The sequence below is a fragment of the Engystomops pustulosus genome, chromosome 4 (genome assembly GCF_040894005.1).
Source record: "Engystomops pustulosus chromosome 4, aEngPut4.maternal, whole genome shotgun sequence".
Taxonomy (NCBI): Eukaryota; Metazoa; Chordata; class Amphibia; order Anura; family Leptodactylidae; genus Engystomops; species Engystomops pustulosus.
Window position 1 is genome coordinate 159,453,021 of NC_092414.1, and position 25,630 is coordinate 159,478,650.

At 41.6% G+C, this 25,630-nt stretch overlaps 1 protein-coding gene across 4 annotated transcripts in view; it reads left to right on the forward strand.

Annotated features, from left to right (window-relative positions):
- TRPM7 (transient receptor potential cation channel subfamily M member 7) overlaps positions 1 to 25,630 on the forward strand; it is a 63,888-nt gene that overhangs the window by 19,742 nt on the left and 18,516 nt on the right. Inside the window, exons 2-25 of one of the 4 annotated variants that reach the window (XR_011855002.1) lie at positions 3,510 to 3,589; positions 4,964 to 5,002; positions 5,503 to 5,701; positions 5,817 to 6,030; positions 6,146 to 6,270; positions 6,352 to 6,523; positions 6,658 to 6,832; positions 6,915 to 7,038; positions 8,952 to 9,024; positions 10,676 to 10,776; positions 10,928 to 11,062; positions 11,164 to 11,181; positions 11,563 to 11,616; positions 13,164 to 13,304; positions 13,551 to 13,685; positions 14,329 to 14,609; positions 15,384 to 15,612; positions 16,629 to 16,784; positions 17,375 to 17,518; positions 19,333 to 19,461; positions 20,613 to 20,927; positions 21,019 to 21,193; positions 22,237 to 22,430; positions 24,279 to 24,405. Coding sequence is in view for 3 of the 4 variants with exons in the window: in XM_072148303.1 (XP_072004404.1) it covers positions 3,510 to 3,589; positions 4,964 to 5,002; positions 5,503 to 5,701; positions 5,817 to 6,030; positions 6,146 to 6,270; positions 6,352 to 6,523; positions 6,658 to 6,832; positions 6,915 to 7,038; positions 8,952 to 9,024; positions 10,676 to 10,776; positions 10,928 to 11,062; positions 11,164 to 11,181; positions 11,563 to 11,616; positions 13,164 to 13,304; positions 13,551 to 13,685; positions 14,329 to 14,609; positions 15,384 to 15,612; positions 16,629 to 16,784; positions 17,375 to 17,518; positions 19,333 to 19,461; positions 20,613 to 20,927; positions 21,019 to 21,193; positions 24,279 to 24,405 (3,341 nt within the window). In the remaining variant the exon portion in view is untranslated. Of the gene's footprint in view, positions 1 to 3,509; positions 3,590 to 4,963; positions 5,003 to 5,502; positions 5,702 to 5,816; positions 6,031 to 6,145; positions 6,271 to 6,351; positions 6,524 to 6,657; positions 6,833 to 6,914; positions 7,039 to 8,951; positions 9,025 to 10,675; positions 10,777 to 10,927; positions 11,063 to 11,163; positions 11,182 to 11,390; positions 11,483 to 11,562; positions 11,617 to 13,163; positions 13,305 to 13,550; positions 13,686 to 14,328; positions 14,610 to 15,383; positions 15,613 to 16,628; positions 16,785 to 17,374; positions 17,519 to 19,332; positions 19,462 to 20,612; positions 20,928 to 21,018; positions 21,194 to 22,236; positions 22,431 to 24,278; positions 24,406 to 25,630 lie in introns of those variants that run through there. The other 3 variants (XM_072148303.1, XM_072148304.1, XM_072148306.1) reach the window with 3 other exon arrangements.

Here is a 25,630-nt window from a genome sequence, read left to right on the forward strand (position 1 = left end):
CGCAGTGTGTGAGTATAGTGTGTGTGCTGTGTGCGCAGTGTGTGAGTATAGTGTGTGTGCTGTGTGCGCAGTGTGTGAGTATAGTGTGTGTGCTGTGTGCGCAGTGTGTGAGTATAGTGTGTGTGCTGTGTGCGCAGTGTGTGAGTATAGTGTGTGTGCTGTGTGCGCAGTGTGTGAGTATAGTGTGTGTGCTGTGTGCGCAGTGTGTGAGTATAGTGTGTGTGCTGTGTGCGCAGTGTGTGAGTATAGTGTGTGTGCTGTGTGCGCAGTGTGTGAGTATAGTGTGTGTGCTGTGTGCGCAGTGTGTGAGTATAGTGTGTGTGCTGTGTGCGCAGTGTGTGAGTATAGTGTGTGTGCTGTGTGCGCAGTGTGTGAGTATAGTGTGTGTGCTGTGTGCGCAGTGTGTGAGTATAGTGTGTGTGCTGTGTGCGCAGTGTGTGAGTATAGTGTGTGTGCTGTGTGCGCAGTGTGTGAGTATAGTGTGTGTGCTGTGTGCGCAGTGTGTGAGTATAGTGTGTGTGCTGTGTGCGCAGTGTGTGAGTATAGTGTGTGTGCTGTGTGCGCAGTGTGTGAGTATAGTGTGTGTGCTGTGTGCGCAGTGTGTGAGTATAGTGTGTGTGCTGTGTGCGCGGTGTGTGAGTATAGTGTGTGTGCTGTGTGCGCGGTGTGTGAGTATAGTGTGTGTGCTGTGTGCGCGGTGTGTGAGTATAGTGTGTGCGGTGTGTGAGTATAGTGTGTGAGTATAGTGTGTGCGGTGTGTGAGTATAGTGTGTGAGTATAGTGTGTGCTGTGTGCGCGGTGTGTGAGTATAGTGTGTGCTGTGTGCGCGGTGTGTGAGTATAGTGTGTGCTGTGTGCGCGGTGTGTGAGTATAGTGTGTGCTGTGTGCGCGGTGTGTGAGTATAGTGTGTGCTGTGTGCGCGGTGTGTGAGTATAGTGTGTGCTGTGTGCGCGGTGTGTGAGTATAGTGTGTGCGCAGTGTAGTGTGTGCTGTGTGCGCAGTGTGCTACCAAAATTTTCATACTCCTCCTCGGGTAAAAATACTCCTCAAAAATGGTGAGAGGAGTATTTTTACCCTTCTGGAAAAATGTTAGTGCGACCTCTGCCGGCATTATATCTGTTTTTGGACATATTCTGTTGCTTGCAATAAGCCATCATAGAAAATAGTGATGGCTGAGCTCCTATTACCTGAATAAGAGCTGATTCATTTCTTGGTTATGTACCGTATTTTTCGGACTATAGGGCACACAAAAAATCCTTTGATTCGCTCATAAATCAAAGGTGCGCCTTATAGTCCAGTGCGCCTTATATATGAACCGTACTTACAGACAACAGCTGCCTTGAGCTGTGCACAGGTCTTCCACCTGCTGGTCATTTATCCTTAGAATCAGGTGCGCCTTATAGTCTGAAAAATATGGTAATCAGTTTTAAGCATCATTTATATTGATACAAAACCAGGAGTTATCAAACACGTTGGGGAAGAAGGGTCTCCTTGTGCCCCTAAGATCCTCAGAGTCCTGTGCCCTGTGGTCAGTCCTGGAAATCTGGTCAGCACACGCTTTGGGATTTACAGGCCAAACAAAGTCTTGTGCTTCTAGACCAGAAACTACTTTCTATTACCCAATAAATCTTCTGTTGTAGCAACTGGGTAATTCTGCCAATGTGTAAATGAAGCGGCTTATTTAATTATATCAATTATTGTGTGCATTGTGGGGGGGAGGGGTGTCGTCATGCATAGTCTGGTCGGGGCGAGGGGGGGGGGGGGTCAGCAATTATTCCGTTGTGTAGATTTTATGGTTTTTGAGGGGCTTTTAAAAAGGTTGGGCAACACTTGTTTGTTGCTTGATGTATTCATTGGTTATTTATGGAGAGCAGAGACGGTAATCATTTTCTATGTAGACATCTAGTAACACAATGGGGCGTTTGAGAGGAAAACTCTTCTAGTTTCTCATAGCATCCAATCAGAACTCATTTATATTTTTTCACAGCTGTGTATAAAATGAAAGCTGAGCCCTGATTGGTCGAAATGAGCAAGTTAAACTGTTTTGCTCTGAAAGTCTTCATCCTATATGTAGGAGTTGCATAAAGAAAAATACTCCTAAAAATTGCTAAAAGAAGTGCTTTTACTCTTCTGGAAAAAATGGGAATGTGACCTCTGAGCTCCACCAAAATGGTCGCAGACTACAACTCCTAACTCCACAGCCGTGGTTTCCTGGTCACTCTGAGATGCATGTGGCCATTACTTCCAGGTGCCTTATTCCTCTGGTCTGTAGTAGAAGATCTTAATACTGAGCATGTAAATAAATTGCAGCACATCCATCTCAACTAAAAGCTTGAAGGTGGTGTACAACGCACACTGACAAGCCACATGCTGCCTATGAAGCCATGCCTTGTCTTGGACTCTACCGACAGCCCAATGAGCCCTTCCATAACTGATCACTGGTGCAGGAGGCTGGGTAATGGTGAGTGCAGCTGAGAAGTTCTCACTGCTTCTGAGTCTTCTCCTGCCCGGTCAGAGAAGGGCCCCAGGAGTGGTAAGTACTTGTCAGCTGTACTGTACCATTATTTTATTTTTTGTCTTCTCTGGAAGTCTACAGTATTATTGTCTTCTCTGGGGGTTTCCAGTATTATTGTCTGCTCAGGGGGTCTTGAGTATTTGGTAATTTTATGATCTGGGGGAAGAGCGAGCTCTAGTATTGGTCGTATTATGATCTGGGGGAAGGGGGGGGCTCTAGTATTGGTAGTTTTAATGCCCTGCGGGGGCTCTAATATTTGTTTGCTGGATTGATATTTATTGCTGTTCTGTGGTTGTTGGTACATCTAGGGTGCAGATTACTGATGTGGCCCTTTAAAGTTGAACAGTGTGGCTCTTAGACCAATAAATGTTGTTCTAACCTGGCCCAAATCCTTAGATCAGGAATAGAACAGACATTTTAAAGAAAATGTCATCATTTTTTATAATTTATTATAGGATTGTGGAGTCGGTGTAATTTACTCCCACTTCACCCTGGAAACCACCCCTATAAATCTACAATTCCTTTATGGTATATAAATGGACCATCCCTTTGACTCCTTTCCTCCCTGCACTGTTTATGTATGCGAGTTGAAAGTTGACTTCAGAGTCTTTTTGCCACACGCCATAAGCCATAATGACTGTGTTTTGTAGGCCAAAATAGTCTGTGTCCACAAGTGTCTTCCTTGACTCTAGCAGTCGATTTATTTCTGAAAGCAGAAACCCATTCAAAATGTCCTTTCTGTCAGGTCATAGATGGGTTGGAAGATAACATCAATGAAGTCTCTGAGCCCATTTCAACTTTGAAGAACCTGTAGTTTCTGTTTAGCACTTATTATAATATAACTAATACCTCATTCCAAGCAAGGTCCATGCATGTGGTTAAGTTAATGTAAAGTGCTGTCTGCTGTATTGTCCTGTATAGTGGGGGGTTGGGAATATGTATATGGTGTTTGATTTTAAGCAAAATGTAACCTTTATTTTATTTTCCATTTCAGTCCCAGAAATCTTGGATCGAAAACACTTTCGCCAAGAGGGAATGTATCTATATCATTCCAAGCTCGAAGGACCCTCACAGGTATTGGACATGTTTTGTTTGCTTTTCTTGTACTTAATGGCAAAAAAAGAAATAATGTTGATTTATAGAAAGCAGTCAGCATGTTGTATAAAAGGGCCAAAGTTTTGTATACAAACAGTTCAAACGTTCAGTTTTTCAGAAGTAGATTTTGAAGCCTAAAGCAGGAGTGGTTGATAATAGGTGAGGACAATTGATTGAGTGATGCTACCCCTCCCTTTTTTTTTTTTCTCACTCCACTCCGGGTTTGGACATCAAACTGCATCTGAAAAATTGAACGTTGGAATGCACCCCGAATAAAGTTTTATATTAGATAAACGTATGTTCCCAATACATTATCGGCTGCGCACATGAAGAGCTATTCTTCCCAGTACCTTGGTACAATCTTGTTCTGCCGCACATCTTGTTTTCCAACTTGCACAACTTCGTACACATGAAATGATGTAATGGCCAAATCTAGCAGGTTTAGCTAATGTTTGCTATAATACTTATGCTCTCAATTATGACATTTTCTCTTAATTGGCTAGTCCCAAAGTAAGGCGCAGTCACACGTTCTGCTAGTGTTGTGGTACTAGGCCCGACCGGTAACCAGCACCCAGTGTCTTGTATTGTTGAAATGCAAAACACCGGGTGCTGGTTACAGATCCTTTCACTGGAAATGCACATGTGGTCAGGCCTGCCCCCTGTGTGCTAGCCTTGTGTTGGGGAAATTCCACTATAAGGCTGCTGTATATACGTTCCCCATAGGTTGTCAATGGGCGCACGGAGCGGTACGATGCAGCATGTCCTATCTTTTCCCGTATTATAGCGCCGTGAGCCATATATCTCTGTAATAGTGTCGGCGGAGCGCTCACCCCCTCCTCCACTCCCGTGCGCTGACGTGCGGTCGTCTGAATTTGCCCTAAGACTGTATCGTGACTGGAGGGTGGCTTAGTTTAGCAAGACCGCTCCTTTTTTATTATGATAAATACATTTTATAGAATTAGAAATCACACAGACTGCTAATATTACAGTAAAAGGTGACATTGCCACTTATGCTTTATGTGCTTTATGTGTAACTGACCCAGACTGCACTACTATAGGTTCTGTCTTAAAACAAAAATGAATAAATGATTACAGAAAAGCCTGAGATACAGTCAAGACTGATAATCCAGGATGTTGATGTGGATTATTAGTCTTTTTACATGGAACAAATGGGGACTTATTGGAAACTTTGACATGAGTAATGTGGGACGTGTATGATTTTGATGTCAGGATGAAAATCCTGGTACGTTAATGGCTCAAAATTTTTTTACATTGATTGTTTTATTTCTGTGTTCAGGACAGTTGTAGTGCAAGCTGCTGATAGCTTTATTAACATGGTTTTCTATATTACAGATGCCTTCCAGGATGCCAGATTTGCCAGCAGCTTGTGAGGTTTGTACTATGGTTTGACCAAAGATCCATGAAGTTTCTTTTCTGGATTATATTTTATTAAAATACACATAATTTTCACTTGGTTTGGGTATCCCCTGTATCAAATTATTGTCTGATGTTATACCCTTCATTCTGAATACACTATACAATATTTGTTTTTTTTTTATTGTTTACCCCGCTGTCAAGCTGAAGTACTGTTACTGCTTTTATACCTTTTGTCACTACTGTACTGCAGTTTCCAACAGAAAATGGATAACTTTGTAGGTTGCGGAGTGTATGTCTTTGGATTACATGCATGTATTTTTAGCTTAAATGGCCACAAACTTTTCAAAACCTTTGTATGAATCGGTAGTACAACTATTCTCATATTTCCATCATGCAGTGGGACACTTTGAGGAGGGCACATCCCTGTAGGACATCTGCAATAGATGGAATTATCATGCAGTCCAATGAATTAATAGGTGATCATAATAAAAACAATAACTTTACTCCTTTTGTAGATGCTGCTGTGGCCGCCTGGTCAGACAACATGCCTGCTTCACTGCCAGCGTTGCTATGAAGTACTCAGATTTGAAACTAGGTGAAAATTTTACAGAAGATCTAGAACAATGGTCTGTGGAAAAACATACAGAAGAGAGCCCAACAGATGCATACGGAGTTATCAATTTCCAAGGCGGCTCACATTCCTACAGAGCAAAGGTACTGAGAACCAAATTCCGTTATTCACGGCACAATGTCGCTCGATTTAGAACAATGTAATTACTTTGGTATATGCAAATAAATTATGGCAAATTTAACTGTAATCATTTATTAGTATGTCAGGTTGTCCTACGACACAAAGCCAGAAACCATTCTGCAGCTGATGCTAAAGGAATGGCAGATGGAATTGCCAAAACTTGTCATCTCTGTACATGGAGGAGTGCAGAAGTTTGACCTTCATCCACGGATCAAACAGTTAATTTGTAAAGGTCTCATTAAAGCTGCTGTAACCACCGGGGCCTGGATTGTCACTGGAGGGGTTAATGCTGGTAAGTCACAAACTATTAGATTATGTATTGAAAATTTCAATCCATAGGCGTTCAATTTCTTAAGATTAAGTTTGGAATAATTGAGCTTAGTTCCATCTTTCCCTCCTGCACCTAGGTGTAGCAAAGCATGTTGGGGATGCCCTAAAAGAACACGCATCAAGATCATCCCGAAAGATTTGCACAATTGGAATAGCACCTTGGGGAGTCATTGAAAACCGTAATGATCTGGTTGGAAGAGACGTGAGTGGACTTTTTTTTCACTGAATATTTGTGCACCTTTTTAATGGCCGAAATGTTAAGTTGTTCTTTTACTCTACCTAGGTTGTTGCCCCATATCAAACTTTGCTAAACCCTTTGAGTAAGCTTAATGTCCTTAATAATCTGCACTCCCATTTCATCTTGGTGGATGATGGTACTGTCGGGAAGCACGGCGCAGAAGTCAACTTGCGGCGGGAGTTGGAAAAAACCATAAACTTACAACGGATTCATGCACGTATGTCTTATATTTATGATTTTTATGTACATTTTATGATTCTTGTTTTTGCAGTTATTAGCATATATGCATGTTGCAGAAGAATATATTTTTATTTGGAAGAGTAACTAATCTTTATCTTTTCACCATGCTAGGCATTGGCCAAGGTGTTCCTGTAGTTGCCCTGATATTTGAAGGAGGCCCTAATGTGATCCTTACAGTATTGGACTATCTGCAGGAAAACCCTCCTGTCCCCGTCGTGGTATGTGAAGGAACAGGCAGAGCTGCTGATATATTGGCATATGTGCACAAGCAAACGGAGGAAGCTGGGTATGATATTGATGATATATTAGTAAGATTAGCTATATATTATACACATTACAAAGGAATTCATTTTTTATTTTTTTTTTAGTAATCTTCCTGAAGGTGCAGAGTCTGAAATCATTTCAACAATTAAAAAAACTTTTAACTTTAGCCAGTCTGAAGCCGTCCACCTTTTCCAGATTGTCATGGAGTGTATGAAAAGCAAGGAACTAGTAAGTTGCACTACTATAGGGCCTCTTTTACAACAAAAATGAATAAATGATTACAGAAGAACCATATGAAGTGTAGCAATCCATGATTCCTTTCGTGTTCTTTGCAGTTTCTATTTTGTTGTCCAGCAGTGTTTCTTGTTGTAATTATTTGGATAATGCCTGATAACCCCTTTAATAAGGGCGAAGCTTTATACAACAACCGGTATTGGGAGCAGAAAAGTCATCTCTCGTTGTGTACAAGATACAACCAGACCTTAGTTTTTTTCTCTTACACTCCAGAGACTGTGAAACGATTTTACTGATTATATGCTTCACTTAACAGCTGAGAGCTGACATTTTCCTAAATTAACAGGAGCTTAAAAATGCTAGTTTTAGCAGTATAATTTTATCCTTGAAAACCTTTTTTTTTTTTTTTTGAACGGTTGTGTCAAAATTCTAATTTTATAAAAGCAGTGGAACTCCCCGACATTACCTCCTTCCCCTATGGAAGTGATGGTGAACCTTTTGGAGACAGCGTGGCCAAACTACAACCAAAATCCACTCATTTATTGTGAAGTGCCAACATGGCATTTTAAACAGTAACTTATTGCTTCCTGTTCTTCCACATCTTTCAATTGTATGGGCCCCCTGAGGCCACCAATACAGTTGAAAGAAGGAGGGCAAATTCAGACTCAGACGGTTTAGCTTCTCTCCAGGGTCTCTGTGTAGAGGAAGATTGGTGGGTCCAGCAGGAGAACCTCCAAAGATATTGCAGTTCTGTCAACACCTTCTCACTTATCCCACTGTTCCAAACCACTTTAAAATAGTGCTGAGAGCAGCATCTCTTAAGTTTCCTTGCACTGCTGGAAGATTTGGTGGATTTAGTTGTATTAGGTGAACTCTGTCCTGGGTAGATGGTCTGAGTGCCCACAGAAAGGGCTCTGAGTGCCACCCCTGGCACCCGTGCCATAGGTTCGCCACCACTGCCCTATGGGGACCATGGTGTGACCCTGCTGCCCTGCTTGTAGCTAGCTTGTTGCAGAATGAGATCAGTAGAGACGTTACCATCATGAGTTTAGAATTAAGCTGTATAGATAATGCTTCCTATAAGCTCTCAGAATTGTACAATTTCGTGCAAGTCTATAAACTTGAATGCACATACATATTTGTGGGCATCAGGGATAAGTTTTTTTTTTTCTTTCTCTTAAAGGTGTTTTGCCATAAAACAAGTAAGGCCCTATCCACAGGATCTGATTGGTGAGACCCCACAGATCATGAGAACATGGGGTCTGATGCTCCCTGAGATAAGAGGTTCAGCTGGTTGTGCATGGCTGAGCTTCCCCGTTCATTTCTATGGAGCTGACGAAGATTGCAGAGTACGGCTCTCGGTCAGCTCCATAGAGACGAACGGGGTTGCCCGACCATGCGTGACCACTTGTTCCTTCCATCTCCGGATGCAAAGAGGGATCTGATGGGGGTACATCGAACTCCCTGTTCTTGTGATCTGTGGGGGTCCCATCAGTAAGACCCCCACGATCAGCAAATTAGGCTTTATCCTGTGTATAAGATTCATATCCACAAATTTTCTAATATTTAAAGCGGTTTTCCCACAAAGAAATGTTAGGCCCTATCCACAGGATAGGGCCTAACTTGCTGATCAGTGGGGGTCTCAGTGTTGAGACCCCCGCAGATCGCGGAAATGCGGGGTCTAGCCGACCCCTTGCTGCTCCTCAGACTAATGGAGCACACGGCCCTGCATGACTGTTCTGCACCATTAATCTCTATTTTGCTGAGGGATGATCCCTGAGACCCCCACTGTTCAGCAACTTGTCTTTGTGGGAAACCCCTTTAATGGTCCAGTTTTGGGGGGCTTCTTAATGTTACTTTTAATCTGTGGTTGTAATCCCTTCCGAAAATATTTTGTCTTTAACTAGATAACTGTGTTTCACATGGGCTCTGATGAGCATCAGGACATTGATGTTGCAATACTTACAGCTCTATTAAAAGGTAAGATTGATGTTTCACTACTAGATTGTGGTCCACTGTGTTGGGTTGTTGGTAAAGTTAAAGGTGGAGATTTATCAGAAGTGTCTGAGAGCAGAACTTTTTTCCTTACCAATGGCCACCAGTTTAATTAATCTTCCCCAAAGTCTTCTAATCTTCCCATCAGTTGCTTATATATTTATTATATGCAGAACTAGAAGTTGAAGTACCCTCACGTAGGCCATTCTATTGTATCATCAGTCCTTTTTATCTGCTGTTAAACGTTTTTTCTGGCCACCTATACTAGCAATGACCCATCCATAGAATTGCTCATATGTGGTTTGATATGCGGCACCCCTACAGGGCAGTCCAGACAGTCCAAAACATGACTCTAATGTTAAAACAAATAATACCTTTGCCTTAAAGGACACCTGTCATCAGGTCTGTGTCACTTGTCCTCTCACTACTACCTGTTGGAGCAGCTCACAAGGATCCATCCCAGCCTTAATCTAGTCAATTCATACATTAATCATTGCAAAATCATCTATTCTTTATTATGTAAATGAGGCTGGTCACATGGTCAGAGGCAGTGATGTTACCCCTCCCCTCCCCTCTCCTCCCCCTGCTCATGTCTGTGTGTAATGTATAGTAAAGCATTGCTAGTGTGTGTGCTGTATCTGCCGACATGCTGCATCCTCCTTATACACATGTGTGAGACACAGACATCAGCTACACAAGTACCTGACATGTTCTGCTATAACTTGGCTGCCTGGAGCTGTTGTATCTCTCCTATACACACACAGGCTGCAGGGGGCGCCAGCACCAGGAAGCACATCATTATACAGCCTCGCATCATTATACAGGCTGTCAGTCAAGCACTGGGGGTGTGGCTGTGCCTCCCACTCATGAATAAGCTGGACAGCTTGAATATACTAATGACTCATTGGACATCTCACAGGTCATTTGCATACAGTTTTACGACCTCATTGCTTGGGTTTACAGGCATGTAGAGGGACAATGAAGGGACAGAGGCAATGCTGTTTATGAAAATATATTTAGTTTAGGGGGTTATTTTGCCTGACGGGTTCTCTTTAAGAATCTATTTGGTAGAAGAAGACTTTTTTTTTTTTTCTGCTTCCAATATTCACAAGATGGAACCTTTTGCTTGATAATAACAATCTTTATATGCAACCATCATATTCCTTGGCCTTTTATAGATTGATCACTAACTGCCTTGTTAATGTAACAATAAACATGCATTTAAGGGCTCCTACAGACTGTGCTGTATACCGTTTCACAGACCCATCACAATGCAGAGGACAGGACTAGTGATATGAGTCCCTTCTTCCCCAGTGAACAGTAGCGCCAATGATTAGAGCTGGGAATAAAGGACTTCTTGTATCATGTATTACTTTAATGCATGAAGTCCTGTCCTCTGCACTGTGGTCCATCAGTGAAAAAGGACACTGCATGGTCCAGGATTCATGAACCGACCACAACAGTGTGAAACTGCCCTAAGATTCAGACAATTGTGCATAAATTTCAGTTTTTGGGAGCCAGTTAATAAATTGAGTGTTTCATGTGTGATCCTATTTTCCTTTTCTTCTTTACCTGTTGGATATAATTATACGTTGTCATACAGCGGTGCTTACTCGTATGTCACTTTTCTACACAGGCACAAATGCATCTGCATTGGACCAGCTAGTTTTAACACTTGCCTGGGACAGAGTAGACATAGCGAAAAACCATGTATTTGTCTATGGGCAGCAATGGTTGGTAAGCATAAAACACACGGTTACACCTATGACACAAGACCGCTTTTTATACTGCCTTGGTGCAGCTGTTACATGACCCTAATAAACCAGTTTTGATGCATTTAACATGCATTAATCTCTATCTACCAGTCTTAATGAGAACTTTTCTTCAGGTTGGTGCCCTGGAACAAGCCATGCTCGATGCACTTGTAATGGACAGGGTTGCGTTTGTAAAGCTTCTCATAGAGAATGGAGTCAGCATGCATAAATTTCTGACAATTCCCCGACTGGAAGAGCTATATAACACGGTAAGTTATGTTTCAGGCTTTACTGATGATCCGACTGGCTGTGCAACTCTTGATCTAATTGCCATCCATTGTGCTTTATCATGCCATCCATACATTTAAAGGGAAATGATCATACAAAGGTATCTATTTCACGTTGTCTCTTTATAAATAAGCATATTACATTACCTTGTTTTGTCCCCTCCCAACCCCCCACCCAGCCATTGGACTGAAATACGTTTTTTTTTTCTCTTTTCCCCCTTTATGGAAACTATAACCTTATAAAAATGAAAAAAAAATTTGGATTTTAATGTATGTATTTAAACTTTATTTCGCCTTTATTATTGATCAGTTCCCTTTATTATCCGTAAAAAATTGTTTTTAGTTGCCACTTTAATACCTAATTTTGTTATGTATTTTCCATCTTAATTTCAGTTTATGATGTCAGTAAATATATGAAACCTTGCCATATATTAACTGAAGTCATAATATTTCTCACATGTATTTCTTTTCTCCGTTTAAAGAAACAAGGTCCTACTAACCCAACTCTGTTTCATCTTGTCCGAGATGTTAAGCAGGTAAATTCAAACCCTGTCTCCTATTTTATACTGTCCAATCCAATTGCACGTTTTGTGTTATGTACTAGTTTAATGCATGTTACCTTCACAGAACACAGAGTATTAAATATCACACCATTCTTGTCCAATATAAAGGGATTTTACTGTATATCTGAGCAGTAAATCCCAGTAAATGGGATCACTTAAAATATGTATTTACGCCCGATACTGAAGTGGTGATGCAGTCCTGCCGTGTAGATATTGCCTTGCAAGGCGGCTTTAATTGGAAAAGTCTCTGTAAGGAGAACTCTTATTTCCCAACCCTAGTCAAAAGCCTCTTATTCAACTAAATTAGTTCACTACATTGTAATTTTGAGATGCAAATACATTGAAACGGTGCAGTCTAGAGTTGGGAATCTGTTCCTTTTGGGATAGATATACTGGTTTGGTAGTAATTGGGCGTCTTGAAAGGGATGCTTGATGTTTAAAGCTGTATTCGCGTCAGGGCATTTACATCCCATTTCATTATTCTCCAATATAGATGTTGTTACTTTTTTTTTTTTAATCTGTGTGAAGATTATTTCTCATAAATGTAGTCATTTGATCCCTTACAAACAAGACTGTGTTCTTGGATACGACCACCTCTGCTGGAGTGACTGCACACAGAAAAGGTTTTTGTATATGAAATGTCATATACAGGCAGTCCTCGGGTTATGTACAAGGTTCCCATAGGTTTGTTCTTAAGTTGAATGGTTGTATGCGAGGAAGCTGTCTTTTTTCGAAGGGAAAACATGGCTACATTTATGAGAAAATCTTCACATAGGAAGATATTTCAGTAACCTTTAAATTGAAGAAATGTTTAAATATGCCAAATGAATTAAATGTGAATGCTCAGATGGGAATAGCCCTTTGAGGGGGCTGCCTTACAAGGTAGCCTAAAGAAGCAATGTTTTCCTTATCCCATCCTGGGAAACGTATTGGCTTATTTCCCGGAATCCCCCAGTGGAGCTTTAGCGGCTGTAAGTCTCCACACACCTGCAAGGCGGCCTTAAAGGACATATACCACCACATTACTGCTCGTTATGTCTAGGTTATGAAGGGGCAGGGTTTTACATGCATGTCTGCATTTGTATTACTGAAATAATAACTTGGCTTAACTCTTGGCTTCCCCAGACTTTAATTTATGCACTCCTGCCGCTGCAAGCTCCTCCTGCCGCCGGCTGGGGGCAATTGGGCTCTGGCTGGTGACGTCCGAGCCGGGGTGTGTGCTCTCTCCTAGTTGGCCGGCCGGTGGCAGGAGGAGGTTTGCAGTGGGGGCAGTGCATTAATGGAAATCCAGGGAAACAGAGAGCCGCTCGTGCTCCGTCTGCCTGAGCGCCTCCAGCACTTTTACAAAGTTATTATTTCGTTTATAAAAAAGCGAAAATACGGTACATGTTCCCATTCCCTAGAATAATGTGCAGCTAAGAAATTCTTCAGACGTTTCCATAGATGAATTTAGTTAAAATTCCTGCAGGCTTTCTTGTAATCAGTTTTCATGAAATACTTTAATGATTTTTTTTTTCTAGGGTCATCTTCCTCCAGGCTATAAAATCACTCTCATTGATGTTGGTCTTGTTATTGAGTATCTGATGGGTGGTACCTATAGATGCACATACACCAGGAAGCGCTTTCGAATCATTTACAATAATCTTCATGCTGGCAATCGGGTATGTATAACATAGTATAAGTATTACCCTCTAATAATATTGTACTTTCTAATCCTGACTCTCACATTACACCATTGGCTTAAAGTAGTAAGTGATTAACATCCTTGGTAACAGAGCCAACCTCTTTAGATGCCTATTGTTGCTCAGGGCATGGCAGTAGTTTTTTTTTTTTTTTGCCTTAGACACTGTTTGATTTAAGGATTTTTTTTTTTTTTTTTGTTACATTAAAGGATATTTGTTTTCCAGCGTTCTGGGAGAAACACTTCCAGCAATACACCTCAAATGCGTAAAAACCATGAATCATTTGGAAGCCGAGCAGACAAGAAGGAGAAAATGAGACACAATCACTTCATAAAAACTGCACAACCTTATAAACCAAAGGTACAGGATTGATTGATTTGTCTATTTAGCTTGACTGCGACTTCTCAAGCATTTGACACTTTCTTTGTCAATATTTTGCTCTATTAAAAAAAGATTCTACTTTCTGCTTCATCTTTTTATTACTGCAATGTAAACCGTGGTGGGGGGACCCTATTTGGCCACCATACTGGATTACCCATGTAGTTAATGTTGCCAAACTTAGTACTTTTACCCTTTACTATCCTAGTGTTGCTACTATTTCATTAAGGACAGAAGAACAGTGAAAATCGTCCACTTGCCCATCCGGCTACATCTGCACTAGATGCAATACTTTGTAATGGGTCAGTGCCAATAGTCATTATTTCAGCGGACCATGCAATTGATCCGCTAAGAAATAGAGCATGTCCTAGTCACAACCATTTTTTCATGGATCATTGAAAAAACGAATGCCAAACTGCAGCAAATCATCCGTTAATAACTGTCTTACTTTCATTATAATTATGGCCAGGTTTGTGAGGAGAAAGCTTTTACATTTTTTCATTCAATATTTTAGCTACGAGTCTTACTAGACTTATTACTATTATATTTACTATCTTCTTGTTGTCTGTAGCCTGTGTGTAATCTACATATTGGTTCTGATTTGGAACACGTTCTTTTTTTGTAGCAAGATTCCTCAGCCGATGATGGGAAAAAGAAAAGGGTCAAAGACGAGGTTGTGGACATTGATGATCCTGAAATGAAGCGCTTTCCTTACCCATTTAATGAGCTGCTTGTTTGGGCTGTGTTGATGAAGCGACAGAAGATGGCCCTCTTCTTCTGGCAGCACGGAGAGGAGTCCATGGCTAAAGCTTTAGTTGCCTGCAAATTGTGTCGCTCCATGGCTTATGAGGCAAAGCAGAGCGATGTTGTGGACGACACATCAGAAGAACTAAAGGAACATTCAAGGTATTTAGATTTTTTTTATTTTTAGAGACCTTTCATGTTTTTAATGCTTTCAGTCTGGTCTTTGATGCTCTAAGAGAAAAAGGTGCTAAAGCACTTATTACAGAACATGGTGGATTACATTTAGCAAGACTGGCTCTTCCGACAATCTCCTGATCTTACTTGTGACAGAGGGATGATGCATTACCAAATAGACTCCTGACAGCACCTGTATGGAAACAGACGTTGCTTGTGGTTGGTGTACTTAGTAGAGGTGTCAGTACAGCCTCTACAACTAGCCAAATCGTGTAATTTTGTGATCTAATGTGAAATGCTTAATTTTTTTCTGCTGTTATAATGGAGCAGAACAATAGGAAATAAAAGCCTTGGTAATATACTTATGTTGATGACAAATGCTGTCAAAATCTTACTACTTCTGACTACAGGCGGTCCCCTACTTAAGAACACCTGACTTACAAACGACCCCTAGTTACAAACGGAACTCTGGGTTTTGGTAATTTACTGTACTTTAGTCCTAGGCTACAATAAACAGCTGCAACAGTTATCAATGGTGCCTGTAATTAAGATTTGTTAATCCTGGTTCTTATGACAATCCAACATTTTTAAAATCCAATTGACACTGAGACCAAAAAAAATTTTGTCTGGGGTTACAATTATAAAGTATACAGTTCCGACTTACATACAAATTCAACTTAAGAACAAACCTACAGAACCTATCTTGTACGTAACCCAGGGACTGCCTGTATTTTAAAAACGTATTAAAACTTTATTTTGCAGTGAATTTGGACAACTGGCAGTTGACTTGCTCGATCAATCATTCAAACAAGATGAAACCATGGCAATGAAGCTCCTCACATACGAGCTGAAAAATTGGAGTAATTCTACCTGCCTGAAGCTTGCTGTATCCTCACGGCTGCGCAATTTTGTTGCACACACTTGTACTCAAATGCTGCTGAGTGACATGTGGATGGGGAGATTGAACATGCGAAAGAATTCCTGGTATAAGGTAGTAATCTCTTCCCTTATCTCATATTTAAATTTTCACAATGGTTTAATTTAAAACTTATTTACTAAAGGATTCCCAAGCAGAAATCTGATTGCTTTGTGCCCGATGATCCTTTAGCAGATTACCGTATTTTTCGGACTATAAGGCGCACCATCAATAAATGCCTTCTAAAGTCTAGGTTCGTGTATAAGGCGCACCTGATTATAAGGATGAATGACCAGCAGGTGGCAGACCTGTGCACAGTTCAAGGCAGCTGTTGTCTGTAAGTATGGTTCATATATAAGGCGCACCTTTTGATTTCTGAGAAAATCAAAGGATTTTTTTGTGTGCCTTTATAGTCCGAAAAATAAGGTAAAGTGCCAGTGATATGCAAGATGATTAGGGAGCCCACTTTGTTCTCTTGTTTGAATGTTATTTTATCTTTCTTTTTCCCCTGGCCTACTTTTTTCATGTTGCTCAACTTTTAATATATTTGCTTTCTTGAAAACAATGAGGAACTGTAGCACTAATTATGCAGATTGTGTTAACTAACCATATGTTTGTCTAATGTAATGCACTGTACGTTTTGCACAGGATGGGAGTCCTTGCATCATGCAAAAATGCGATGCTAGCATTCCTGTTTGCCAGCTGAATTGCAGCTCTGATATTTTAACTGTTTGTGGCAGTGATGCAGTTCGGCCAGCATACATGGAGTCCTTGCATCATGTATAATGTAATGAATGTGGAAAAATATTCCTCTTGCCGTGTGTTTTTTTTTTTTTTTTTTTTTTCCTCCCTTATTACAGTCATCTAGCTGCGGGGCTAGTCCTGTCCATGATTGACAACTACCACTGTATGGAGTCACACACAGGTTTATTCACTGTGATATGGGATCAGACAAAACTTTATAACCTAATGAACAGCTTAAATGCCTTTTGTCGTTAAAATGCAGGATTGAGATTTGTAACCATGTAAACTGTATTTCAGCACATTGAAGGTGTATTCGTTTAGACCTTTATGTATTTATTATCTTTTAGGTGATTCTGAGTATTTTGGTCCCTCCCACAATTCTCATGCTTGAATATAAAACAAAGGCGGAAATGTCTCACATACCTCAATCTCAGGACGCTCATCAGATGTCAATGGATGACAGTGAAATTAACTTTCAGAACCCTCCAGAAAACATTGCTATGGTATGTAAAAAGTAAAAAAGGGGGCTAAAAAACCCTCTATTTCATAGTTTTCTTAACATAAATTAAAAACCCAGTTCAATAGTAAAACTTGCTGACTCCAGTGATATACAGTGGTGCTAGAATTTTCCCATAAAGCAAGTTAACCCATACTTAACACAGAAAGTTAGACAAGAATGTCTTGCGTATAACCTTAAACTAAAAGAGTAGCTTCATAATGGCAAAGTCACCTCCTAGCAGCAGCAGAGAGAGGACCACATATGCAGACTATATACCATTAAATACGTTGTACTACTAATTTCTGTAGGTGTGGTTTTTTTGTTTTTTTTAAACTGATTTAAATTTTGAACAAGTCCTGCAGGGGGCATTGATCTAGGTCTAAGTGGACATTATATGTTACCGAATCAATAAGGCCTCGTGCACATGACCATGTGGGAAAGTTTGCATACCATAAAGAGCCCCACATGGAGCCCCTTAAGTTCGACCGCAAGCTTATGGCCGAAGTCTCTGCTCCACTGTCTTGGTTTTTTTCATGTTGTAGAAATGTACCTTGGTTACTCTAGTTACACATAACGATTTTTTTTTTTCTGCAGCATGTGTTTAAGGAAGTTCAGGCTGTTGACAACATAGATGTAAAGACTGAAATTGAGACTCAAACAAAAACTCGGCGGCTTCCCATCACACAGAAGTTCTATGCGTTTTATCATGCACCAATTGTCAAATTTTGGTTTAACACAGTGAGTATGAATATTATTAGAAAAAAGATGGTTTGTCTTCTCCATGTTAACTGATCGTACCCGATATTTCCCTTTGGGGTTTTGACCGCTTGACACGGACATATTCCTGCCAATCTGGTAAATTGGCGCTACTAGCCTTTGCTATGGTTGGCTTAGGGGACACCCAAATGGGAACATTGGGTCCGTTCATGCCACTAGTCATTATTATTGTACTTTTTAAAAGTATTTCCCCTATTTACAAAGCATTGCTGTGTATTATATAACTGATCCCACAAAAAAATAAGCTTTTATATAGCTTCATTCATCTGTGAATGAAATTCTTTAGTACAACAGTCTCTGAAAAGGATATCAGGTAATAAACCTATTTGGCCTTTAAGATCAATGTTCTGGGCTTATTCCGGTTAGTACGGACTGACGATTTTTAGGGATGACTTCTGGATCCCGTTTTTTAATGCTCCCAGGTATCGGGTTTTCTGCAAATTGCTTTGGATGCTACACTAACTGCTAATAAAGGCTAAGTTTATTTGATCAAAGAGCTGGATCAAAACTAATTTCATCACATCAGGCCCTCCTCAGATCGAAGTTTAACACAATAGATGCTGTTGTCAGCAAGTGACTGATCTAATGGTCATCTGCGTGCAGTAAAGGCATCAGTTCTAGGTTAATAGCTAACGCTTGCAAAAATCTCTGAATACTATGAAGAAAATTAAACAACCAGAAATTACAAGGTTTATAATTCTGCAACTTTTTAGTCTGTTCTGCTTGTTGTTTTCTAGTTGCCAGGGAGAACAGCCGTATCCTTGGGAGTATGAGATTTCATTTACTCAACTTTATTGTGTAAAGCGGCTCCGTAGTCTTTTATGTGCCTTATTATACTAGTAACAAAATACTGGATCAGGTTGTTCTACAAAATACAGAGCAACTTATTGTGCTCATTAATAGGTGAACCGAACTCCAACATATGTGTCTGCTCTAAGGCCTTTGACTAAAGAAGGTTTGCAGGATACGTGACAGACGTGATATAAGGAATGAGTATTATTTTACCAATGGAACCACTGTGCCACCCTTCCCTGTCTAGACTACATTTAAGGGGTTATTGTATATACTCTAGTATAAGCCGACAGAGTGTAAGCCGAGGCCCCTAATTTTACCGCCAAAAACTGGGAAAACATATTAACTCTGGTATAAGCCAAGGGTGGGAAATAAATTGGTCACAGCCTCCAACCCCCTCCCCCCCGTATATAGCCAGCCAGCTCCCAGTAGTATACAGCCAGCCTGCTCCCGTGTAGTATACATACAGCCAGCCTGTCCCCAGCACTTAAAAAAAAACTTGTATACTCGCCCTCCGGCAGCCTCTCCTCTTTCTTCGGTCCTCTGTTAGAGACGTGGCTATGAGCTCTGCCGGCTGGTGCATACTATAATGCGGCTGCTGGTGTCGTCATAGTATGCGCCGACCGACAGATAACATGGGCGCGTATATGCCGGCTGTTACCGAAGACCAAAGAAAGAAGAGGAGCCGCGCCGATGTTGGGGAGCTGCGCTGAGCAACTGTGAGTATATAAGTTTATTATTTTTATTAACTCGTGTATAAGCCGAGGTCAGGTTTTTCAGCACATTTTTTGGTGTTGAAAAACTTGGCTTATACACTAGTATAACGAGTATTATACACGAGTATAAATATTGGCCTTGTAGGGAGGACACACGCCTCATGTATTTTATGTAGAGCTTTTTAGTGAAGTTGATTGTGTCTATTTTGGATATAACAACCTTATTATATTCTAGTTTTTAGATTGATTCACTTATTTCTTTTTCAGCTTTTTTATTTGGCGTTTCTTATGCTTTTCACGTTTGTGGTTCTGGTGAAGATGGAGCCATTGCCTTCTGCACAGGAGTGGATTGTCATTGCCTACATTTTTACATCTGCAATTGAGAAAATTCGAGAGGTTTGTCTTTTTATTTGGTTTTGCTTTTTTACTATAATGATTCAATTTAACGCATAACTATAAAGCTATAGTGATATTATCAAATTATTATATGTGGTTCCCCCTTTATAAACAGAATGATGCCAGTATTGTGCTGCTTACCCTCTTCTTTCCAAAGTTCTGGCATTTTCTATTCTAAAATTGTTTGACAAAAATCTTTCTCACCAGAGATGAAGTTGGTGGAGACAGTCTGTCAGTCTATGCCCTCAGGCTGAAGCCAGTTAGCTTGCCCACAGATCCCATGATGCTTTGTGCTCTCTCTCAAAGTAATTTAGCATTAAATCCTCGCCTTCTTTCTTCTTGTGCACCAGCTCCGGGTCAGTGAACACGGCCTGGCCTGCGCACAAAATATGTTGTCAGGAGGCTGGCTATATACTGGGGAGCTGTGACCAATGCATTTCCCACCCTAGTCTTATACTCGAGTCAATGGGTTTTCTCAGTTTTTGGTGGTAAAATTAGGTGCCTCTGCTTATACTCAAGTATATATGGTTAAATATTTTACAACAAAGTTGTAATTATTATGTAAGTGTTTTGTGTATTGGGCAGATGGATGTGTTCAGTATCTTTACTATTTAGCATAGTGGTGTTGACTAGGAAATGTTTTTTTTTTTTTGTTTTGTTTTTTTCCCCTCCTTTTTGGCACTTGGCAGGAGTTGTACTGACAGACTAAGTCCCCATTCACACTGCCGTTATGGGGAAGTATATACGGCCGCACTCTTAAAGGGGTATTCTCATCTGGGCACTCACATTCAGTTTCATTAATCTGACATATATAAATATTTCTTCAATTAGATGTTATTAAAAAAATGTTCCTGTGTGAAGATAAATATAGCCATGTTGTCCCTTAGAAACGAGATTTCTTCCTCGGATACGGCCATCTCACGAACATTCATTATCCGTTCCCTTTAAAGGCACCGTCTGTTGTGTCATTTTATAGGGTTGAAATGATTTTCTTTGTTCATTCACGTTTTTTTTTTTTTTTTTTTTTTTTAAACTAGCAAGGGGACAATTTCATAACTGTAATGACAACAATAGAGATTGACTCCAAAGTTTTCTAAAAACAGAGATGTGCATTTTTTATTCGGTGTCTAATGAGTGTTTTTGTATTGCAGATATTTATGTCTGAAGCCGGCAAAATTAATCAGAAGATAAAGGTCTGGTTTGGGGATTATTTTAATATCACAGATACCATCGCTATCATTACATTTTTTATTGGATGTGGACTGAGACTTGGAGCTTATAATTATAACTTGAAAAACCCATTCAACAACAATGATGATGGTGGTGATAAAGATCCCCTAAATCCTGTTTTTCTGGCTGGAAGACTGACCTACTGTCTGAATATCATTTTCTGGTATGTCAGATTACTGGATTTTTTGGCTGTCAATCAACAAGCTGGACCGTATATAATGATGATTGGCAAAATGGTAAGACATTGAATGGTGCAAGCTTCAATATGAGATGTGGAAATATGTTCAGGTTTATTGTGCCCTAACACTTTTCACATTTTATCCATAGGTTGCTAATATGTTCTACATTGTCGTCATTATGACTGTTGTGCTCTTGAGTTTTGGTGTTCCGAGACAAGCAATTCTTTATCCATATGAAGTACCAAGTTGGACCCTTGCAAGGAATATCGTTTTCCAGCCTTATTGGATGATGTTTGGTGAAGTGTATGCTTATGAAATAGATGGTAAAATAAGCCTTTTCTTTATTCAGTAAAAAAGAAGTACTACGTCTATTACTAAAGGTTATATAGAGTTGTTGAAGGGGTTCTCCACAGATGTATAAGTTAGCCGCTGTCCCATGGGGGATAAATAGTGGGGTTCTCAATGATGGGACCTCCACGGATCACAAAAACGTTAATTGGTTGTGATGGGCAGCTTGTTTTCTTCTACTTGTATTCATAACTAAAACCCCTCTTTATTTTTCAATAGTTAAAGTAATCTGCAGTGTTGTACAGTGAATGTCTTAGGCTATATTCACACTGCCGTTGCCCGCCCGTACTGTACCGTAGCGGGCAACGGCAGTGTACGGGGAGAGGAGGAGGAGGTGAGCGCAGCTCACCCCCGCCCCTCTCCGTAGCAACCTATGGCGCACGGCGCCGTATTACGGGAACAAGATAGGACAGGTCCTATCTTTTTCCCCGGTACGGAACGGTACGGTGCCGCACGTGTGCTGCACCGTACCGCTCCCGTAGGGTGCCGTGCGCCCATAGGAGTGTATGGAGGACGTATATCGGCCGTATATACGTCCTCCATACGTTCGTGTGAATGTAGCCTTATACAGTGTCTGCACTTACCGTATTGTTTTTAGTTTATACAGCATGTGTTTTTATTGAGAATCTCTAATTAATTTCTAACAAAGTATAGTTTCCATTGCACCTGAAATGACTGGAGCCTGTTCAGCTTGTGCCAGCTGCTCCATTCATGTCTATGAAGCAGACGGAGACAGCCGAGCTCTGCACTGCACTTTAGTGTGAAACCCTGCATTCATACCACAAGAAGAACCACATAAAAACGTAACAGTAAAACATATAAAATAAGGCTTATACAGTCATGTTATTTAAGAAAATAATATAGCTGTCTGTTTGGGCTCTTAAGTTTGTTTTAAACAGCTTTAAAGAGTAACTGTAAAGGGTTGTTTTTCACAAATCAATAGCTCTTGGGATGTAAAACTACTTTTCCTATTATCTTAGTTGCCTAGATTCAGTGGTTTCTTTGCTATCCCCCTTAGATTACCACATTGCTCCAGTGGCTGCTTCCTCTACCTGTGCTGATGAGCCCCCTGAGTCTATAGTTTCTTTATCTGACGGTTTTATGGGAGGGGAGGAGCTGCTGCTCCCTTCTCACAGAGGAGGAGCTCATGTGACAGTGCATGAAGCAGAGATGGATGCGAGAATGCAAAGGTCTCTTGCACAGAATAGTGAGGTACAAGATCTCCCCTGTTCCCTATCAGTCCCTCCATCCCAGTCTGTGATTCTACAGAGCTTTATCTGTCTCTTCACCTAATGCTGCTCCCTCCCCACCTTGTCATCAGCACTTAGTGCACTGTGCAGATAAGGTATTAACCCTTAGTACTCACACAGCACAGGCTATAGACTTCATGTGACTGGGTAACGTATGATTTCTACCATTTATTACATGTTCCCTGCTCCTTCATGTGATGGCTAGTCATGATATACATCCTGTATGTGCACTGTGCCGTGTTAAGTGGATTTACTTGTTGGGAAACTCAATGTATATACTGCTAAATTACTTTGATCATGGGATCCACAGATCATGGGATCTGTGGGCAAACTAACTGGGCTCAGTTTGGGGACATAGACTGACAGACATTAGTCTCTGCCCATTTCACCTCTGTTGAGAAAGATTTTTGTCAAACTCTTTCGTAACAGAAAATGCCAGAACTTTGGAAAGAAAAGGATGAGCAGCACGTAGTAGCCATCGTTCTGTTTGTTTTCAAAGAGGGAATCGCATATAATAATTTGTTAAAATCGCTATAGCTTTACAGTTACACTTTAACAAGTCTCAAATTGACACAAAGCAAATGTCTAAAATGTTTTTATATTAGTAGAAAATGCACTTTTCAAGGGGTTTTCCCATGAAAGAAAATGATCAAATCTCAACCCCTAGTGATGTGAGCACAATAAAGATTATTTTACGCAGTTCTATTTCTGTTTTGGCTTCTTATACTCGGTGATGGTCAGTGTAAAATCCCAGGTGTGGACGGGGACTCTAAAATGAAAGTGTTTATAAACCTGTGCCCTGATAATCTAACCACATTACCTAAACATTGTACTATTATCTGACACATAGAAAGGGAGAGATGAGATCCATAAGATGCATATTAAATACAATGACAGTCAGCACTGCTAGATATCTGCTCTCACACCATCAGATCTGCTGTACCTCCCTCCCCCCTCCCTAATCTGCCTGTACCTTGCAGCTTTTCTCACCTCACAATGTGATTTATTTGCTGGCAGGGAGTGAGTGTCTGTGATCTCATTCTGGGGTGCAAAGGTGGGGCCTGGAAGCAGGTAGAAGCTCATGCTGCATCAGGTAAAAGAGAAAGATGGCTTCCCCGACCCCAAGTCAGAAGATACAGGGTTGGAAAGGAAGGGGAACTGAAATTGTGTAACCAGGACTGATAGGTTGAAAGTATATCTGTGAAATGCTGTATTCTTGTTAATAACAGTGAATTTGGTTATTTTATTATCCGCAGTATATTTAAGAAAATTGTCTTTGTAGGAATACCCCTTTAACGGAAATCTACTATTTAAATACATCATGATAAACCAGGGATACTTACTCATAGATCCAGACACTGTGGCTGTGGTGGTAATCTTGTATATTTTATCCATTGCCTCCTTCCTTGTAAAAGCAACATTTAAAATTATGCTAATGATGGCGGCTGGGAGGCTAGAGCTCCTTTGTGCTGCAGTTTCACAGGCTGCTATATTGTCTCATCCTTCCGCTGTCTGATGTAACCTCGCTGCAGCACAGGAAGTTTCAGCACACACTGTGAGGAGGAAGTGCTCCTGCACAGTGTAACAGCCTGTGAATTTGCAGAACTGAGGGGCACCGTCACAATGCCTAGATCTATATGAGTGCCCCTGGTTTATCCATGCTTGATTTTTGATGCATCTACCATCATCTGCAATTGTATAAGATTTTCATGTGGCGTTTTTTCCTGCCTTTCCTTATGTTGGAGTACATTTTGACATTGATTTGCTAACTGCTGTCAGAATGCATCATTGTATATTCTTGTTTTTGTAGTATGTGCCAATAATTCTGAGGTGACAGACTTGTGTGCCCCTGGAACATGGCTGACTCCTTTCCTTCAAGCCGTCTACCTCTTTGTGCAATATATCATCATGGTGAATCTACTCATAGCATTTTTTAAGTAAGTCATTTGTGCTTATATTAGAAGTTGTTAAAATACTTATTATACAGATAAAGTACTTGCAGTAAGATATTTCAATTTGTCTTTTAATCATTGAAATAGAGTGGTATTCAGAACAAACAGTCTTGCAGAGAAACTGACAAAAAAAACTGCTCCTCTTCTGGCTTCTGTAACAGGCGGCAGGATGTGGCCATGTTATCTGACTGCCGGCAGGCGCATAGTATGACGTCGCCTGCCGGCTGAGAACATGACCGCGTCCTGCTTCCTGTTACAGAAGAAAGAAGAGGAGTCGCGATGACATCGGGGGAGCAGCGCTGCGTATCGGGGCCCGCCGCCGATGTTTTTAAGTTCTGGGCTGGCTGTATACTGCAGGGGGGCTGGCTGTGCTGGCTGTATACTGCAGGGGGGCTGGCTGGGCTGGCTGTATACTGCAGGGGGGCAGGCTGGGCTGGCTGTATACTGCAGGGGGGCAGGCTGGGCTGGCTGTATACTGCAGGGGGGCAGGCTGGGCTGGCTGTATACTGCAGGGGGGCAGGCTGGGCTGGCTGTATACTGCAGGGGGGCAGGCTGGGCTGGCTGTATACTGCAGGGGGGCAGGCTGGGCTGGCTGTATACTGCAGGGAGGCAGGCTGGGCTGGCTGTATACTGCAGGGAGGCAGGCTGTATACTGCAGGGGGGCTGGCTGTATACTGCAGGGGGGCTGGCTGTATACTGCAGGGGGGCTGGCTGTATACTGCAGGGGGGCGGGCTGTATACTGCAGGGGGGCGGGCTGTATACTGCAGGGGGGCGGGCTGTATACTGCAGGGGGGCGGGCTGGGCTGGCTGTATACTGCACGGAGGGCGGGCTGGGCTGGCTGTATACTGCACGGGGGGCGGGCTGGGCTGGCTGTATACTGCAGGGGGGGCGGGCTGGGCTGGCTGTATACTGCAGGGGGGGGGCAGGCTGGGCTGGCTGTATACTGCAGGGGGGCAGGCTGGGCTGGCTGTATACTGCAGGGGGGCAGGCTGGGCTGGCTGTATACTGCAGGGGGGCAGGCTGGGCTGGCTGTATACTGCAGGGGGGCAGGCTGGGCTGGCTGTATACTGCAGGGAGGCAGGCTGGGCTGGCTGTATACTGCAGGGAGGCAGGCTGTATACTGCAGGGGGGCTGGCTGTATACTGCAGGGGGGCTGGCTGTATACTGCAGGGGGGCGGGCTGGGCTGGCTGTATACTGCACGGAGGGC